The sequence below is a fragment of the Pleurodeles waltl genome, chromosome 2_1, assembly GCF_031143425.1.
Source record: "Pleurodeles waltl isolate 20211129_DDA chromosome 2_1, aPleWal1.hap1.20221129, whole genome shotgun sequence".
Classification (NCBI taxonomy): Eukaryota; Metazoa; Chordata; class Amphibia; order Caudata; family Salamandridae; genus Pleurodeles; species Pleurodeles waltl.
The window spans coordinates 304,041,920-304,061,447 of NC_090438.1; the positions used below are offsets into that span (position 1 = coordinate 304,041,920).

General features: G+C 43.6%; 1 protein-coding gene across 2 annotated transcripts in view; it reads right to left on the reverse strand.

The window, feature by feature from the left end:
* DOCK11 (dedicator of cytokinesis 11) overlaps positions 1-19,528 on the reverse strand; it is a 1,108,606-nt gene that overhangs the window by 703,831 nt on the left and 385,247 nt on the right. For both annotated transcript variants that reach the window (XM_069212535.1, XM_069212533.1), the window contains exon 13: positions 18,639-18,761. In XM_069212535.1, coding sequence (XP_069068636.1) covers positions 18,639-18,761 — 123 coding nt within the window. The remainder of the gene's footprint in view (positions 1-18,638; positions 18,762-19,528) is intronic.

A 19,528-nucleotide genomic window follows, 5' to 3' on the forward strand; every position in this document is an offset into this window, starting at 1 on the left:
CAGGGGAGTGGTCACTCCCCTTTCCTTTGTCCAGTTTCGCGCCAGAGCAGGGCTGGGAGATCCCTGAGCTGGTGTAGACTGGCTTATGCAGAGATGGGCACCATCTGTGCCCATCAAAGCATTTCCAGAGGCTGGGGGAGGCTACTCCTCCCCAGCCCTTCACACCTATTTCCAAAGGGAGAGGGTGTAACACCCTCTCTCAGAGGAAATCCTTTGTTCTGCCTTCCTGGGCCAGGGCTGCCTGGACCCCAGGAGGGCAGAAACCTGTCTGAGGGGTTGGCAGCAGCAGCAGCTGCAGTGGAGACCCCGGAAAGGCAGTTTGGCAGTACCCGGGTTCTGTGCTAGAGACCTGGGAGATCATGGATTTGTCCCCCCAATACCAAAATGGTATTGGGGTGACAGTTCCATGATCTTAGACATGTTACATGGCCATGTTCGGAGTTACCATTGTGACGCTACACATAGATAGTGACCTATGTATAGTGCACGTGTGTAATGGTGTCCCCGCACTCACAAAGTCTGGGGAATTTGCCCTGAACGATGTGGGGGCACCTAGGCTAGTGCCAGGGTGCCCACACACTAAGTAACTTTGCACCCAACCTTCACCAGGTGAAGGTTAGACATATAGGTGACTCATAAGTTACTTATGTGCAGTGGTAAATGGCTGTGAAATAACGTGGACGTTATTTCACGCAGGCTGCAGTGGCAGGCCTGTGTAAGAATTGTCAGAGCTCCCTATGGGTGGCAAAAGAAATGCTGCAGCCCGTAGGGATCTCCTGGAACCCCAATACCCTGGGTACCTCAATACCATATACAAGGGAATTATATGGGTGCACCAGTATGCCAATGTGAATTGGTAAATTTAGTCACTAGCCTGTTAGTGACTGTTAGAAATGGGGTCTTTGGTTGACAGTCAGGTTACCCCCTGTTCAAGCAAGGACTCTCACTCTAGTCAGGGTATAAGAGAATCACCCTCAGCTAACCCCTGCTTACCCCCTTGGTAGCTTGGCAGAGCAGTAGGCTTAACTTCAGAGTGCTAGGTGTAAAGTATTTGTACCAACACACACAGTAACTTAATGAAAACACTACAAAATGACACAACACCAGTTTAGAAAAATAGGAAATATTTATCTAAACAAAACAAGACCAAAACGACAAAAATCCAACATACACAAGTCAAGTTATGAATTTTTAAAGATTAAACTCAAAAATAGCGCTTAGAAACAAAAATGCTTCGATGAGGTGTTAACACGGCGTCATGACGGAGTCCTTCCCCACAAGCCGACACCAGCGGCGCCGGACACGGAGTCGCGTAGACCCCCAAGTACAGTACCTTTGGTGAAGAGTGAAAACAAGCCGATGCATGAAGTCGGGGATCGCGGCGTCTGTGCGAAACTTTGAATCCGCGCACTTCGAGCGGCGTCGGTCACGACGTGGTGCGGCAACTTCCACGGAGTCGCGGACTTCAGCGCGGCTGCAGCGGCGTCAGGCCTGCGAAGAACGTCGCGTTCCAGCGAAGGTCACGGCGCCGGGTGCAGGAGGTGTCACCGGATTCAGCAGCGGCGTCGGTCCGAAAATCAAGCCCTTGGAGATTTCTTCACAAGATGGAAGGCACACAAAGTCCAGTCTTTGCCCTCTTACTCTGGCAGAAGCAGCACTGCAGGAAAGCTCCACAAAGCACAGTCACAGGCAGGGCAGCACTTCTTCCTCAGCTATTCAGCTCTTCTCCAGGTAGAGGTTCCTCTTGGTTCCAGAAGTGTTTCTAAAGTCTGTGGTTTTGGGTGCCCTTCTTATACCCAGTTTCTCCTTTGAAGTAGGCCTACTTCAAAGTAAAGTCTCTGGAATGTGAAATCCTGCCTTGCCCAGGCCAGGCCCCAGACACTCATCAGGGGGTTGGAGACTGCATTGTGTGAGGGCAGGCACAGCCCTTTCAGGTGCGAGTGACCACTCCTCCCCTCCCTCCTAGCACAGATGGCTCATCAGGATATGCAGGCTACATCCCAGCTCCCTTTGTGTCACTGTCTAGTGTGAGGTGCAACCAGCCCAACTGTCAAACTGACCCAGACAGGGAATCCACAAACAGGCAGAGTCACAGAAATGGTATAAGCTAGAAAATGCTCACTTTCTAAAAGTGGCATTTTCAAACACACAATCTTAAAATCAACTTTACTAAAAGATGTATTTTAAAATTGTGAGCTCAAAGACCCCAAACTCCACATGTCCATCCGCTCTCAAAGGGAATCTATACTTTAATCAGATTTAAAGGTAGCCCCCATGTTAACCTATGAGAGGGACAGGCCTTGCAACAGTGAAAAACGAATTTAACAATATTTCACTGTCAGGACATATAAACCACATTACTATGGGGGTTATTCTAACTTTGGAGGAGGTGTTAATCCGTCCCAAAAGTGACGGAAAAGTGACGGATTTACCACCAGCCGTATTACGAGTCCATTATATCCTATGGAACTCGTAATACGGCTGGTGGTATATCCATCACTTTACCGTCACTTTTGGGACGGATTAACACTCCTCCAAAGTTAGAATAACCCCCTATATGTCCTAACTTAACCATACACTGCACGCTGCCCTTGGGGCTACCTAGGTCCTACCTTAGGGGTGTCTGACATGTAAGAAAAGGGAAGGTTTAGGGCTGACAAGTGGGTACACTTGCCAAGTTGAATTTACAGTTAAAACTGCAAACACAGACACTGCAGTGGCAGGTCTGAGACATGATTACAGAGCTACTTATGTGGGTGGCACAACCAGTGCTGCAGGCCCACTAGTAGCATTTGATTTACAGGCCCTGGCACCTCTAGTGTACTTTAGTAGGGACTTACTGGTAAATCAAATATGCCAATCACGGATAAACCAATCACATACACATTTTGTAAAGGAGCACTTGCACTTTAGCACTGGTTAGCAGTGGTAAAGTGCCCAGAGTAACAAAAACAGCAAAATCAGAGTCCAGCACACATCAACAACCTGGGGAACAGAGGCAAAAAGTTAAGGGAGACCACGCCAAGGATGAAAAGTCTAACAGTGACAAATGTGGAAAGCAGAGAGAGCATAACCACTGAGGTTCTGGTTAGCAGAGCCTCAGTGAGACAGTAAGGCACCACACAGGGAACACATATAGGTCACAAACCTATGAGCACTGGGGTCCTGGCTAGCAGGATCCCAGTGACACATGACAAACATACTTACAACATAGGGTTTTCACTATGAGCACTGGGCCCTGCCTAGCAGGATCCCAGAGAAACAGTGAAAACACCCTGACATATACTCAAAAACAGGCCAAAAGTGGGGGTTACAAGGCTAGAGAGAGGCTACTTTCTTACACCTACTCACAGGCTAAGGAGATTCAAATAGCTTGGTTTTTCTTTAGGTACTGTACAAAGATCAGTACTGTTAAGGCATCTGAATGAAATCTGAAACGCTCTATGAGTCAGTTGGAAAAGAAATGTTATTTATCTAAGCATTAGAGGAAAGGAGAGTTCACATATTTCATAAGACAATAGAACAAAAAGATGTTTTAAAGAATGTGTGGAAAGAGGGGGAGGATGAGTATAGAAAGAGCATTGTATATCCCAGATTAAAATTAGAGAGACAGCAAAAAGGAAAATATGCTTTTACAAGAGGAGAAATTGCATCAGAGGTAGACACATGGGGATAAGTAGCTGTGAACACACATTTGAAATTCGTGGGGGGCTGCTCAACTAATAACTGGGGAAGATCCAATCATCCTTGGAGTATACTTTATATGTGGGCAAAATGTATTTTTCAATTGCCTGCTGATTGGGAAGTAATATGTTATTTAGCTTTATTGCTTCCTCAAATGTATCATGTCAATACCGTAGCACCTTTGACAATGAATATATCTCACAGACATAGCTGTAGTGCAAATTATGGGACACAATTAGTAGGAGATATTTTTGGTGCAATTATTCCCCCAGTAGGAGTAGTCCTAAATTACAAGAAAATTTGAACGTTTTCTACAGTAGTGTATAAATTAACCACTAGCACATCTGGTGCTTTGTTAGCAGTAAATGCAGAATTAGCACCTATTAGCTCAATGGTTTTAAAAGATCAACTAGCTTTGGACATATTGTTGGCAGAAAAAGGCAGAGTTTGTAAGATGTTGAAGGCAAAACATTTCTCTTCATACATATCAGACAATAGTAACATGATAGAAGAATTTGCAAAAAACATTTCTGACTTAGAACCTGAAATAGAGGACTTAAAAGCATTGATTGTTTTAGGAACTTCAGGTAAATGAACATCTACTATAACAATTGCCTTGGATATATTGGTAGCAGATTTGTAGATGTTTTATTGAAGATTAGAATGATTATTGCCATTTGCTTAATATGCTAACTTGCATTATATAAGGAATTAAGATGCTATTTAGCAAAAAAGGAGGAAAGAAAAAGGTGAAAGAGTGAAGAAATAGAAATGGAGGAAAGAAAGAGTATGATTTATCAAGAACTGAAGGAGATACAAAGCTTAAAGACTAAGATATATGACTTAGTAAAGGAAGGAAGTGCACCTTGAAGATTCATTAGTGTTAAATGTGGCGGCTATTCGAGCTATCAGAAGGGGAAAACTGATATACCAAAATTCATCATTTTGCAAATTATACACATGTAATTGAAAAGTGCTAATATTAATGCCAAATAAGGCATGAATAATAAATGCATATTTGAAGTAGGAAACCATATTAGGCATTTCAAACAAACACATGAATTACCATATTGTACTAATGTTAGTTAGCCTAACTGTTGATGTCAATCTATATGTCGACTTTATATGTTAGGATTAAGAGGCCTGTTTTCATGTTTAACCTGTTGTTTTGGACAAGATGTTTTCCTCTTCACCCTTGCAGATGCTGTAATTTTCCAGAAGCCTTCTGTTTGCTGGTGAATAGGCATTTGTTATATATTAGACAACTGATAATGGGGAGCAGAGGAGATGGCAGGAAGCGCAACTCACGGGAAGAACTCTCTGAACAACATGATCTGTTCAAAGTAACAAATCAATGACATAATTGCATAGCCCATTGTGAACATGTGAGGAACTCGGAAATGTGCTTGTTCCCAAAGATTGCTGAAGACTGATTGGTTTGCAGGAGCAAGAAATGTGAAATTTGTTACCATTAATATTTTGGTTGAATTATATTAACATGTGTTCCTTAGATTAGACTGAGGCCGTTTCCCTGCTCTCACAGAGACCCTCAAAGAGCTTGCTGCAGAACATAGGAGGCTGATCTTAGAGATGCCTGCTTTGAGCTGAGGATACCTTTCCAGCCTCTGCTAATCTCCATTGCTTGAGTGCTTAGGTTTCATACCTATGTATTTGTATTCTCTCATCAGAGCCCTTCATTTGGGTTTCTGAAACTGGCACAATACCTTGCTTATTGAAGATAAATGTTGTTTTATGCTAAAAAAAACTCCATTAATTTGGATTAGGGATTTTCCTTTATGGAACACACGCTGCATTTTCTCTATTGCAGGAGTCTCCAACCTTTACTAGAGTAAAAGCTAATTATTTCAAAAACAGAGATCTCAAGCTACTGATATTAGTGTTTTGATAGTGACCACATCAGACAAGATTACATTAGTGGCCACCATATGCAAATTACAACCTGTGATTACCTCAGTGCATCAGTCAGGTTTGCCAGCTGTAATGTAAATAACACTTTACATGGGTAATATATATGAGCCATCAGCTGCCATGCTCCTAGCAACAAGATAATACAATTAGCACAATTAGTAATACATATTCCAAAAGCTATACGATTTAGCATTCATATATCATGAAATATACTTTGGAAATTCAGCCATTTTTCTCCAAACATCAGCTTATGGATTCTGAAAATACAAATATTTTCATCTTAAATACTCCTGTCAAATTTGATCACACCTGTTCATTCAATCAAGCAGGAGCTTCTGATGTGATAGGCTGGACTGCACACAGGAGAGCTACTTACATTTATCTGAAAACCTACTAGTAGCTCATGAGCTACTGGTTGGAGAAGCCTGCTTCATTCTATCTGTAATTCTGACCAACATGGTATTTTATCTTGTTTTGTAACAACAACTTATAGGCTATTTGAATATGTAATAATGATGACAAAATTTTAATACTTATTAAATTAATAATTGTTTTTGAATACATTTGTTAATAAACCTTTTAAACTCGCACTAAATGTGCTTTCTGTGAATCCCTATTTAGACTTCATTGTTCATGGTGACTGATGTAAATAATATCGCCTAATCATCTCTCCTTGTCAACTAAGACAAGGTCCATGTGACCAATGGCAGGGGTTATTTGATGATTATACTCACATCTAAAATAAAAGAATCCCTGCTCCGGCAAGGGCTGATGTGAAAAGCCAGGTCCTCAGCTTCTTGTGAAAGTTAAGAACAAAGGAGGAGGCTCTGATGTGTTGTCTGGGGTCGTTCAATGATTTAGGACCAAGGTATGAGACGGGGCGCCCCCTACATGGCTTTTGTGTATGCATGGGGTGTGTGAAAGTGAGAGACCAGAAGAGTAGAAGTGTATGGAAGGTTGGGAAAAATGAATGCAGCTGTTCAGGTAGGCAGAGCCTGAGTTGTGGAGTGATGTCTATGATGATTCTGAGGTTTCTCACTTGTGAGCAAGGTGTGGGGGTGGGTCCAAGGTCTGTGGCCCACCTGGTGGGGTCCCATGATGTGGCGTCTTTCCCAAAAACAATCAGTTAAGTTCAGAATTAAGTTTGAGGCAGTTGGATTTTATCTAGGTGGCCAATTTAATCATGCATCTGGTGAACTTGTTCCTGGTGTTTGGTGTTTTGTCCAAGAGAGTGACAGTATCAGTTGAGTGTGGTTGGTGTATGTGAGGACATTTATGTTGTGAGCCCGTATGACGTCAGCTAGAGGAGTCATGTGGATGCTGGAATGTGTCAGGCTGAGCTAAAACCCTGCCGAACTTCACAGAGTAACACTCATTCATCAGAGGAGTATGAGGGGAATGTTGGTTCTTCCGTTGAGGAGGAGTGGATCCATTCGAGGGAGTGTCTCTGGATGCCTTCTTTGTGGAGCTGTCAAATTAGAATGAGATGGAAGACGGTGCTGACAGCTGCTGTTAGATCTAAAAGGATGAGGGCTGTGGTTGCCCACCTTTTTGAGGATCATCTGGATGTCATCAGCTGCTGCTATGTGGGCGGTTTCCATGCCGTGGTTGCGTCAAAACCCTGAATGTGCGTTGTCAAGAAGCTGCCATTTGGAGAGGTCATCAGAGAGGCACTTGTTGATGAAATTTTCCCAGACCTTGGCTGAGTAGGGATGAAGGGGTGTCAGTCGGTAGGTGGCGACTTTGGACGGGTCAACCCTGGGTTTCTTTAGGAGGGCGTTGACAGCTCCATGTTTCCAGAAAGGTGTCTGTACCAATGTAGGTGTTGTGGACGTCGATGAGGGGCTCGCTGACAGGGATCGCCCCTTTTTCAAAGCTATGATGGGGGCATACGTCCGCTGGGGCCCTGGAATTTATGGTCTTCATGACTGTTGTGGTTTCCTCTGTGTTAATGGGGCCCCATGTGGTGATTGTGCTGCCTTTATTCATCAATGGGAGACTTCTGGAGAAGGTTGGGGGTCCAATTGTGTGGGGAAGTTGCTGTATATGGTTGTGATCTTCCTGCAAAATACGTTTGAGAGTTCATAATGTAAATCTTGTGATGGGCTGATGTTCCTGGTGGCAGCAGCTGTGGATGTGGTAAAGACCTTGATGATTGCGAAGATTTATTTTCTGTTACTGGAGCTGGCATTTATTTGTTCAACTAAGGCCATCTTCTCAGTTTCTCAATATAGTTGGTGGTACCTTCTTCGGCGGCTTTGGAAGCATCTTTTTCCACTTCCGCTTTGCTGGTTTGCCATTTCTTTTCCAGTTGTTTTCAGAATCGCTTGGTCATCCTTAGATCTTCCATGTACCAGCTGGCTTGCTTCCTAGTTTTTGCTGTGTGGCTTTATTTCTTGGGGGAAAACATAACAAGAACAAAAAAGTATGTGCTGTTCCGAAACCAACTATGCTGTCTCTCAAAGTGGTGGCAATTTATCATGAGAGTGATAGCCAAGGTAGGTCATCATTGAGTTCATGTGTGCTTGTATGGAGTTTTTACACCCACTGTTGCTCTTTTCTTAAGAGTTTCTGTTGGATGTTCAGACTCCCTTGTAGTTTCTCAAGGACAATCCATCTAAAATCATTTGATGTATACTTGGTAGGAATATAGGGCCAGATGTACAAAACTTTTTGCACGTCACAAACAGCGAATTTTGCTGTTTGCTACGTGCAAAAAGCACACCGCGGTGCCCAATCCCCGTTTTGCGATTCAGTAACCTAGTTACCGATTCATAAAATGGGACTGCGAGTCGCAATTAGGAAGGGGTGTTCCCCTTCCTAATTGCGAGTCGCAGCGCACTGCTGTACTGTTTTGTGACCACAAACGCAGTCGCAAAACAATCGCAGTTAGCACCCATTTCAAATGGGTGCTAACGCATTCGCAAAAGGGAAGGGGTCCCAATGGGATCGCTTCCCCTTTGTGAATGGCATTAAAAACATTTTTTCAGAGCTCTGAAAAAATTAAACGAAAACGTTTAATTTTTTTGTTTTGTAATGCATCTCGTTTTCCTTTAAGGAAAACGGGCTGCATTACAAAAAAAAAAACTGCTTTATTTAAAAGCAGCCACAGACATGGTGGTCTGCTGTCTCCAGCAGGCCACCATCCCTGTGAGTGCTGCGAGTCTCAAGGGGGTCACAAATTGCGACCCATCTCATTAATATTAATGAGGTGGGCCTTTGCGACCCCCTTGCGAGTCGCAGATGGTGTCAGGGACACCATCCTACATTCTGAATTGCGACTCGCAAATTGCGAGTCAGTCGGACTCGTAATTTGGGGGTCGCAATTCAGAATTTTACTACATCTGGTGATTTGTTAATTTAGTGGCTGAGCGCCCACATCTGATCGTGCACCGCTGTTCATTTATCCTGGTATAAATTGGTCTTGTGGTCAACCCTATATAAACCAAATCACATGGGCATTCAATTAAATAAATGCAGCTGTTTGTATTACAGTCTGTGTGCTGTTGCAGCTCCCATTTACGCGGCAAGCCAAGATCAATATCGCTGATACTTATAGTGAGATAGAAACTATTACAATCGCCACCTGGACAGTGCCCTGTGATTTGGAACCATTCTAATGGTTGAGTTGTTTGGAAACGGTGAGTTTATGAAGTCTGGTGTGTAGCGACTGATCTCCTACGTTCTATGATCTCTTGAAGGTGAACAGGGGTTTAGGTAATTCAAGTTTGCCTGTGTTCAAAATGTTCAATTTATTATGGCTGATTCGTTGAATGTCGATAGACTGGTGATTGAAGGCAGTGACACAGGTGATTCTGTCATTATCCAGCTTTGAAGTAGTTTCTACAAGAGTTTCTCTGTTGTTGTTTCTTGCTCTAATCCTGGTATTCCGGATGATTCTTGCCAGGTATCCTTTGTCTCACAGTTTGTTTGCAAGATCACTGGATTTGTTACTGAAACCATAGAGATTAATGCAATTTCTTCTGATTTGAAAAAATAGACCAAAGGGCAGATTTTCTCTCAGGGCCCTTGTATGGTAGCTATTGAATCTCAAAAGACTGTTACGATCAGTGGGTTTGTGGAACGCTGAGGTAGTCAAGGTTCCATTCTCAAACTTAATGGTGAGGTCAATGAGGAATATTTGCTCTCTGGAATAAATCTGCATAAACCACAAATATAAGTCAACAGTGTTTAATCCAACAAAAGAAGGCAACTGCACATGATGTCTTTTTTTCAGATTATAAACTGTCATCTATAAATCTGTGCCAAATGGTTATATCCTCTTTAAAGGGGTTTTTGGCATTGAAAATGAAGTTGTTTTTTAAACAGTAAGAGAGAGTGAAAGGGCACAAGGTGTGAGAAGTGGTACCAAATTTACTAAGAGAATAAACAAGGTAAGAAAGCGAGAGGGAGAGAGGCAAGGCAGGTGCTTCAGGTCGTTGGAGTTGGGTCCTCAAGGGCCATGGCTGGTTGAAGGACTGGCCACAGGTAAGACTAGTGGGTGCAGAGCCCATGCACAAGCTTAAAGGAATGGCTCACCCTTTGAATGGCTCAAAGGAGCATGTAGAAATCTGTAGGCACACTGAGAGACTGAGAGAATGGACTGAGACCAAGAGCTGGGCTATGTGGTCTGAAGGGGCACAGCAAGTACACCCTTCTTTTGATTGTGTATGATTACTGTCCTCTGATGGGACTGGAAACAACTGTAGTAGTGGTAGCAGTTAATCCTAATAGAAGGGACAGGTCATTTTGGTCTGTTAGCCTCTTCTGCTAATGAAATATATCCATTAAAGTGTCGAGGGAACTTTGTACTGTAGCTTCACAATCTGGGCACCAAGTCCCGTTTCAGCACTTGAACCCCAGGATAGTAAGGTGGAGCAGTACAAGGCTTACTCGGGGGAGGTACTGTGGGGTATTGATTCAGAACCTTTCAGAACAGCAAACAGCACTTAATAAACTGCTGCATTTAAAAAGAAAAAGTACTTTAATATATGCAGAACTAAGTAAAATGCACAAATTAATTAATATATACGTCCCTGCTTATAGAAATGCCTATGCGGACACACTAAAGGGAACACAACTTTGAGAAAGGTCGAAGAGATCATGTTAACTCCCTAAAGGTAAACTGGACCCCCTAGCCCAGATGCACTGTTAAAACGCTGCACACGAGCAAGCTCTTTCCCCTAGACACACAATACGCCTCATGCGCATAAAATAAACATGAGTGGTGCATTTTTTTAAAAAGACAGGCCTACTGGGTTTGGTAAGGACGATGCCATACAATACAATAATAGTGCACGCACACTGATTTTAATCTCCATTATACACCAAAACAGTCCTACAACAATGAACCACCAAAGCAGTGAACGCTCACAACTAGAACCTTAAGTTTACCTTTAGCAACACTGACTAACAGCCACAAAGCACTTGCTGCAAATGCCTATGTACCCCAGTTCCAGCGAACGGAAGCTGCAGCTCTAAGAATCGTTGAGAATAAAAAGTTCTCCCAGGTCACACTTTTTAGGCCCAGGAGACTTAGGGTGATCATTTCGAAGTTGCTTTACGGAACTCGTGTGGAAGGCAGCTCCCAAACACTTGTGAATTGTGATGATGGTCCTCCTGCCCTTCTTGAGTACCTTTGATACAAATATGCAATGATTTCATGCCTCTGCAGAAGCATATTGGAAAGGATTCAGAGCTGAGAGGCTTTCCTTTAATATGGCCCGAGAACAATAAATATTTTCCTTTATTTTCTTCTTCTATGTTGTTTAATACACCCGAATTACAAAAAAACAGATGCACCTGCCTAGTTAAAACATCAAGACAATGCTATGCAGGAACAACATGGAAGCCACGTAGGCCGATTGATCTAGGCTGGCTCTCTGCAAAATCAGCACTCTCTTCATGCAGCCAGCGGGGGAGACAGCATTTTCTTGCCCTTTCAGCCTCTCTTCAAAATGCTTTCCAAAATGAGCTGCTGAGCATGGGAGCAAGGTGGGGAGAGAACACGTCCATGAGCTGTATGCTAAGGATGCCCCCAGCTCCATGGCTGTCACGTTCCCAGGGCCAGCAGTACAAATGGCAGCCCAACCCATCTCCTGGGGTATGTTTATTTATATTTTTGCAGTCTTTATTTTAGATTGTCAACAAATGATAATACAAACCGGATGCTCTCTCGAGCTACTTGACACAGAAACGGGAACTGGACAGGAGTCCATAGGAGCAAATAACACTCGAGGGGGGTACACAACTCCCATCCCTGGACACAACTCTCCCAGTCCTATGAATCGACAAAAACAGGGGAGGGATGGGGGAAAGAGTAAGAAAGGGAAGGAGGGAGGAGGAAGGGCGGGTGGCCAAAGAGAAGGTAGGGTAGAGTTAACAGGAATGACCAGAGGAGGGCCTGAGGTCCCACCATCCAAAGGCCAGCGTGGATTCAGCAGGAATAGTCGAGACCACAGGAATGGTGGGAAAGGCTGCAGCAAACATGACAGAGGCAACGACCACCCCAGACACTGTGTCAAAACAGCAGGCCCACTCCAATGCCTAAACCCCATCCCCACCCGGCTCGTCCTCAAAGAACAGAGCCCGCACCTGGAGGTACACTTCGAGTTTATCATTGAGTGAGTATGTGAACTATTTGTAGGACGTCACTTAAAACATTTCCTTCAGCCATTCCATATGTGGGTATATGCAGGGAGGGCCAGTATCGTAGGACACATAGTTTAGTACACATCAAGGCTGTGACCAGAAATTGTCCCTCACACCAGGAGAGCTACAGTGCAGTGAATATATCACGCAAGAGTATGGTGGGGCGGGCAGTGAGGAGGGGAGAGGTGCCGCGCAGGCCAATGTGACCCGAACTGCAGGCCAGAACCCATAAAGTGCAGGGCAATCAACCAGGACATGCAATATGTCATAGCCAGGGAGATCGCAACTCCAGCAAAGGGAATGGTGGAGCAGGCCAGCATGTTCCAGCTTTGCAGAGTTCCAATACCAGTCGTTCATAACTAGCCTCACATACCCCAACATCCAGAACTTCTAGGATCTTGGCCCATTCCTCCTCGTCATACTCTGCCTGAAGAAGCACCTGCCATGATGCCCAAAGGTGGATAGATAGAGGCTGGAAGAACCTGTGACCAGTGATTACTTTTAGCCGGTGGTTTCTGGTGGGGGGCACCGGCACTTATTTTTGAGGGCGGCATTTATTTTTTTGCATCAGCACTTCTGCGAGCATATAGGAAATACGGAGGAAGAAAAAGAAGGAAAAGCGTCACAAATGGAGAAAGCAGAAAGCTCTAAGAGTGATCTGAAGAGGTAGAGAGTGGTTGTAAATGGTTTAAAGAGGCCTGAGATGGCTTCAGGATTAGGCTGCCTCAGTAATTGGTGCTCTCACATTTACTTGCAGCAGCCACATGTTTCAAAGGGGAGCTTTGTGCACTGGCAAGGTTTTATTAACAATTTACACTCTGCCTTTGACAAACCAGTAGGTTGTTAAGGCCCGACATCACACCGCAGTAGTTGCCCCACAGATGAAAATAGGCAACAACAAGTGATGACCCCAGGTCCACAACAGCACCCCTAGATGGCTCAGAGACAGTAGCAGAGCTGCAGATACCACCAGTACTGACTCTGAGGCAGATACGTCTCTTCCGGGTGGGCTTAGAAGGGTTTAAGAGACCCATCCACAAACAGCTGTGAAACCGCTTTAATGCCTGCCTGTCTCCATTCTGGCCAGTCCAGTGGAGACCTTCTATCTGGATACCAGCATTTCACCACAGGGGGGCCTCAGCATGCAGACAGTGGTCCACTGAAAGGAGACTGTGTGCCATCTTCTATGAGACAGCCATCGCCTGGATCATGGGGCTGGCAGAGCGTGCCCTAAGGGCACCATATACATAAAGCTGGAAGAACCGGACGGGGTTGCCGACAGACTGCTTTCTACGAGAACCCATGCGGAAGAGGTCCACCACACCACACTGCAGATAGGCAAGCTGCACCAGATGCGGTGCTATGGCATAGTGCTCCATGGAGGGGAGGTCTAGCCCCCCATGTTTCAAATAAGCAATAATTTAGGAAATGGCCAACCACAGGCGCACGGAGAACATAGGTGAACCTGGAGAGAGTGACCCATCTTGACTGCTTGCACACGAGCTGAAAGGGAAAAATTGAGGTGTGTCCAATTTGAGAATGGGGTATGTTTAAAAACAGCATGCTGTGCAACCGAACTAGCCTAAGGGATCACTGGGGGCTTCAAGTATCCAGTCTGGTATAAAAGCAATGCACAGGTGTTCCAGAGGTTCAAGATGCTCACCACACTTGCAGGTAATGCCTCATTCAAGTGCCTTTTTATAAAATGGCACCTGTTAGGTGGTTTTACACTGGGTTTGTTTTTTTCTGGCTCCCAAGGGTTAGTTTCAAATGAGGGCTTTCTGGCCTCTAACATTTGGTAGTTTTTTTATTGGTTTTCTCAGAGAGCTACCCACAGCTCCTGGTACTCACCTGCCCCAGGTCCTCCACGAACAGCACATTGAGGCCCTCAAGACTACACTTATGGATAGAGCAAAGCATAATGCACTATTTTGACATTGGATGTGTCCAGAAAAAGTTAGCTTTGGAGCTTTATAAAAAGAGAAAAGGGAGGGAGAAATGTAGTTTCATTGATTCCAGCAGATTGTGCCTTAATTAAGAAAATTAGATTTGAGGCTTTAACATTTAACACGTTAACGTCTGGCACCTAAAAACAAACCTTAAGCACGTCCCTAGAGATAGAAACCTGGTTGCTTTATGTCGGAAGGCATATAAAAAGGCCCTAGCCAATCGCAAATCCTCATTGAGAGTACCAGCATGGGAGGAGTCAGACCGGGCTTGTGAATTCAGAGACAGTTCTCTTTTTTGGAGAGTGATCAATAGGCCCTGCTTCACAGAAGGTATTGGCCCGACAATATGCCACCACATTTCAACGCAGCAATGGACTGACCATTTTGAAGGGGTTTGTAACTTCGGGGCTCTTAAACCCTTAAAGGCTACGAAGGCAGGGTGGAACGGGAGGACAGGCACGACAGTGTGGTTTTTACTCTAGAGGAAGTTACCCAGAGCATTAATGTGCTCTCTCGAAATGAGCCTCATAGTCCTGAGAGGATTCTCCCACATTTATTTTTGGATAACATCAAGATCTGGGGCCCTATTTTTACTTTGCCCTGAATGTGGCTGTAAGGGTGGATGTGATGCCCTTGTGGCCCAGCTTGGTGATTACGCCAGTGTTCAAGAAGGGGGATAATGACAACCCCCAGTGCTATCGCCCTTTCTCATTGATTGACACAGTAGATAAGGTCCTAGGGAGAATTATTTTAAAAGACTGACAGAATGGACTAATTCTAACAATATCTTTAATTAATGAGGTGCAATACAGTTTCAGGCCAAGCAGGTCGACTGTCGACCAGTGTTTGAACCTATATCTAATCATCCATAAGTACACGATTGCTCGGTCAGAATCTCTCCACATGGCACTCATGGACCTTAAGTCCACCTTTGAAAGGGTCAACCATGTAAGATCTGCACTTTGGTGCTTTGGCGCTGGTTTGGTTTACTCAAGGAGTTGGTTACTCATGTTCTTTTCCTACCAGTAGGGGAGTCCATCATGGGTGCATTATTGCGCCCTTTCTGCTCACCCTGTTTATCAATGGTCTTGAACAAGCCCTTCTTTCTGTCCAGGCAGACTGTCCAACAGTGGGTTTGAGATTGCTACCTGTATTGCTTTATGCCGATGAAGCAGTCCTTATGGCGTGTATGGCTGTAGGATTGCAACTACTCTTGGACAAACTTTCATGGGGTCTTTGAACCTCGCAGTTAATTTTACTGAGTTGTATGTCATGGTCGTTGGCCCGTGACCTACTAGCTCTAAGACCTTTAGAGTGGCCAATCATACCCTGACTAAAGAGCCAGATTCTCCCCACTTGGGGGTGTTATTCGATGCGACCAGTAGTTGGAAACCCCTGATTGCACATAGAGGGTCAAAGTTACTCAGGGCTATAGGAGCAGTGACAGGTTCATGGTTGTCATGCAACCTTCTTAAGATCTATCAGGCCAAATGTGTGACACAGACTCTATATGGTAGTGAGGTTTCGGGCTATGTGAGGATTGACAATATCCAGAGTGCTGAAAATAAATTCTTCAGACAATTGGTGCCTCATAGTACACCGGCTTTTCTAGTCATTGAGGAGCTTGGGACCCGATACTTAGCAGACATAGCTGCCCTTAGTCTCCTTCTATGCTAGATTAAAATCTGGGCTAGGAAGGGACTTAAACTTAACAGAGAAATTCTTCAGGACTGCATGTCCCTGGAACACTCGGTCAGAATTCCCTGGATTGCTTATGCGGAAAAAGTATCATTCAAGATAGGCAGATCAGATATATTTTCCGATCCACAATCATTGTCATTATCGGAATTGAAAAGAGTGAAATCCCTGTTTTTAGAGCTTGCGAGCTTTGCGAGCAGAGTTGACTAAATCCTCAGTGAGAGGATATATGTTACTGAAAACGGTTGAGGGGATGGATCCCTATCTATCCCTCATCCCCAATAGGAGGGATACATTTGTTTTGAGTAGGTTTAGATTAATGGCCTCATTACGAGGCTGGCGCTGCAATGCAGGTGGTCCGACTGCCAAATTACAATCTAGACCACCTTCCCCGCCAGGAACATTGTTTCCGACGTGGTGACAGCACAGTGAAAAGGGTGGTGGAAATTCTGTGCCAGGGGCCAAAGGGCAGTGCACAGCCCCCTAGTCCAACACAATCAGAATGTGAACTGTCTTGCTTTGCAGACAGTGCGCATTCCGAGGGTACTGGTTGGCTCCCTCTGTGCTACAGTACAGGACTCGGTGTGTCCCATATCATAGCACTGTTCCCGCCGCACTGACTGGTGGGAATGCGTATTACAATGTTCCTGTTGGTTAGCCCAGCGAGAACACTGTAATATGCTTGGGGGCATCACCGCTGTGGTGGTGGTGTCCTCCCCGTGAGTTTGGCAGTCCTGCAGTGGGACCTCCAAACTTATAATGAGGCCCTTAATCTTTTACACCACTTATTAGCATCACCCAAGGGTTGGGTTAGTTCTAGCTCTATGTTGCCCTGCGCCTGCAACAAGAGGTCTCCGCAGGACACTATGCATTTCATTATGTTTTGACAATATTTTAGTTTGCCTAGAAAGAAGTTCATGGTCCCCTTATTGAAGAGCCTGAATTTTTCTCAAGTGTGTAAATCTTATATACTTGCAGGTGCTCCCCAGTCAACATGCTGTTTTAGGTTTTTTATGAGCTGTTTTGAGTTCCAGGCATTTTAGAGCAGATTTATTTATTTAGATAGTTGTATGATTAATTGAATTTTTAACTCTATCTATTCTATGTATCTTTTTTATAATTGTAAGATTGTATGGCTGTGTTTTAATGTTCTTTTATCGTTATGTACTGAACAATAGAAAAGTGCTGAAAGTCAAAAAGCTTTGCAAAGCCCCCTTAAGGAAATGTAGCAATACCTTTGTGTGCTGACCCAAGAGTGCACATGGCTGTATTGCAGTTTGTATTGGAGCCAGTCACAGATCAAAATTTACGTTTAGATTTTGGAATACCTACTGAACATATCAGCCCAGCAGAACAAGGTTGGAGGCTGTATTTGAGCAGGGTTTCGGGATCTGAGTTTTGCTGAATCAGAGCCTCTAATAAGCCTCAACAATTCTACAAAATAGAAATGTTCAGGCAAAATTTAAATTGCAAGAGGGAGCACAACCAGATAAACTATTACTTGGGCAACAATATGCTCTTTTTGGAAACCGTTAAGAAAGTCAATGAGATGCCAGGTGAAGAACTTTATTTCATTGCTAATGTGCTTAAATTCACTAATTGAATTGTAGATGCTCAAGATGTGCACAGCAGAATTTACCAGAGAGTGACATTCCTGGCTTACTACTGAATTCCAGGAGTAATTTGTGAGTACTCTTTGCTTACTTGTGGAATTTTATAATAACCGAGGAGTACACAAATAAACCAGATCACATTCTCTAAAAGTAGGGCCCTTATTCTGAATTATCAGAATGTGACTTGAGAGGCACAGGTGCAACTTGATCCTAGTACCAGCCAAATTTAAAAGAAATTGAAGGCTGCTATGGGTAAATTAAAGATTTAGGAATCTATAAAGTGGCTAATGATTGTGTTCCAATGTAAAGCTATTTGAGATCCATATGTGTCCACATTTAATTGGATAAGTGTATAAGTGGTGAAATGGTCACAGGCAGCCTATTTGCATGAATACTCTCAACACAGTAGAGTGACTCTTAGTTGAAGAGGGGGCGGATCGCAACATTGTTTCTGTTAGAGTTACTACACTAATTCCTTATTGTGGAAAGTTGTTTTTAGACATGTCAGTTGTGAGGCTGTTATATTAGATTACAGAATGCTATTTCTGTACACGTGTTTGTGTGGGAAGAAGAATATTCTCACACTTGTAACTTCTGTTTAAAGGGAGAGAGAAAAACAGAGTTGTGGCACTATACTACCAATAAGTAATATTGTGCAATTTCTGTCTTCGATGAAGTTGTTAGAAAAATCATTTTTAGATACTAATCTCTTCTGAAAATGACACAATGCACATAATTTCTTTAAATATCTTGTTTGGGGGCCTTGAGAAACAAGCATTGGCCAGCCCAATGCATCTGACTTGCCTTGCGTCATGACTAAAACTTTAAAAACAGCCTGCTGTAGTGCAAAATATAAAAATGGAAATGATTGCTTTCTGTATACACTGCATTTATGATGTGAAAATGTAACTTGTTATGCGCCCAAATACTTTTGGTATATAAAATGTAATATATGGTGCAGTAGCACCTTAGCATAGCAGCTTTCACAGGCATTTAGATTTTTTTGTTGTTAAATAAGGTAATTAAAGTAAACAGTAATGTGCAATATGGAACAGATGAACAACTGTAAAATATATGCAAATGCACAATTTCTTCTCTTATTACAGTCATGTACCTTGACCGTGTCCGAAGTCTTGATGTACGGCTCTGCACAGTGTGCAATACTTCCCTGTAAGACTTTCTCCACACGGGCCACAAGATAGATGTCAGGGTGAGGGCTGGTTACTGAGAATATTCCCTGGAACAAAGCACAAGTCCAGATTAAACTGCAGTCAAGACTTGTTACTTTACAATGCTGCCTAATTGGCATTCATTGTAATTACCAAATCTATCAAATCCTTGCTTAAGCAGGTGCTTCCCAATAAAGTAAACAAAAGAGTTTGATGAAAATTCTAGGAAGCAATATGTTTATTATTATGAATGCAATATAGAGAAATATTTGTACTTCAGCCCTTTAGAGAAGATGTGTCAAATAGCTAGTTTCATTACCCAAAGGGTCAGCCATGGAAAACATTCAAATGTATACATATTAACATCTGATTTGACAATCGTCTTAATGCTGTTATTTTACACTTTCTAACCTATTACAAGAGGTCCATGTTGCATATGATATAAATCCAGATAATAATTTACATAATTTTGTCAATAGTCCTGGTGAGAGATGGCACCAGCAGGTAACCTGCTGTTTGTGCCGTGGCCCCTGTCTGCTGAAAACATGTACTACCTGTAGTTCTCCTGCTTACTTGTTCCTGTTGCGCCAGATGATTACCCACAAGAAAGTACACAATGCCTCTTTAGCTCATGAGGATGTGCCAGAGCTGTCCTCTTCCACGTAGCCCCTTTTGTCCCGCTTTGACATAGACACTGATTGCCTCTCTAGTGCTTGCAAATGGAGGGCAATGGGGTCTCACCAGTATCTGTGTGCAAGCAGATGCGAAAGCAGTAAAATAGGTCAGCCTGCTCGAACTACAGACCTGAGCAAGATGCTGTCAATTCCATCTCAGC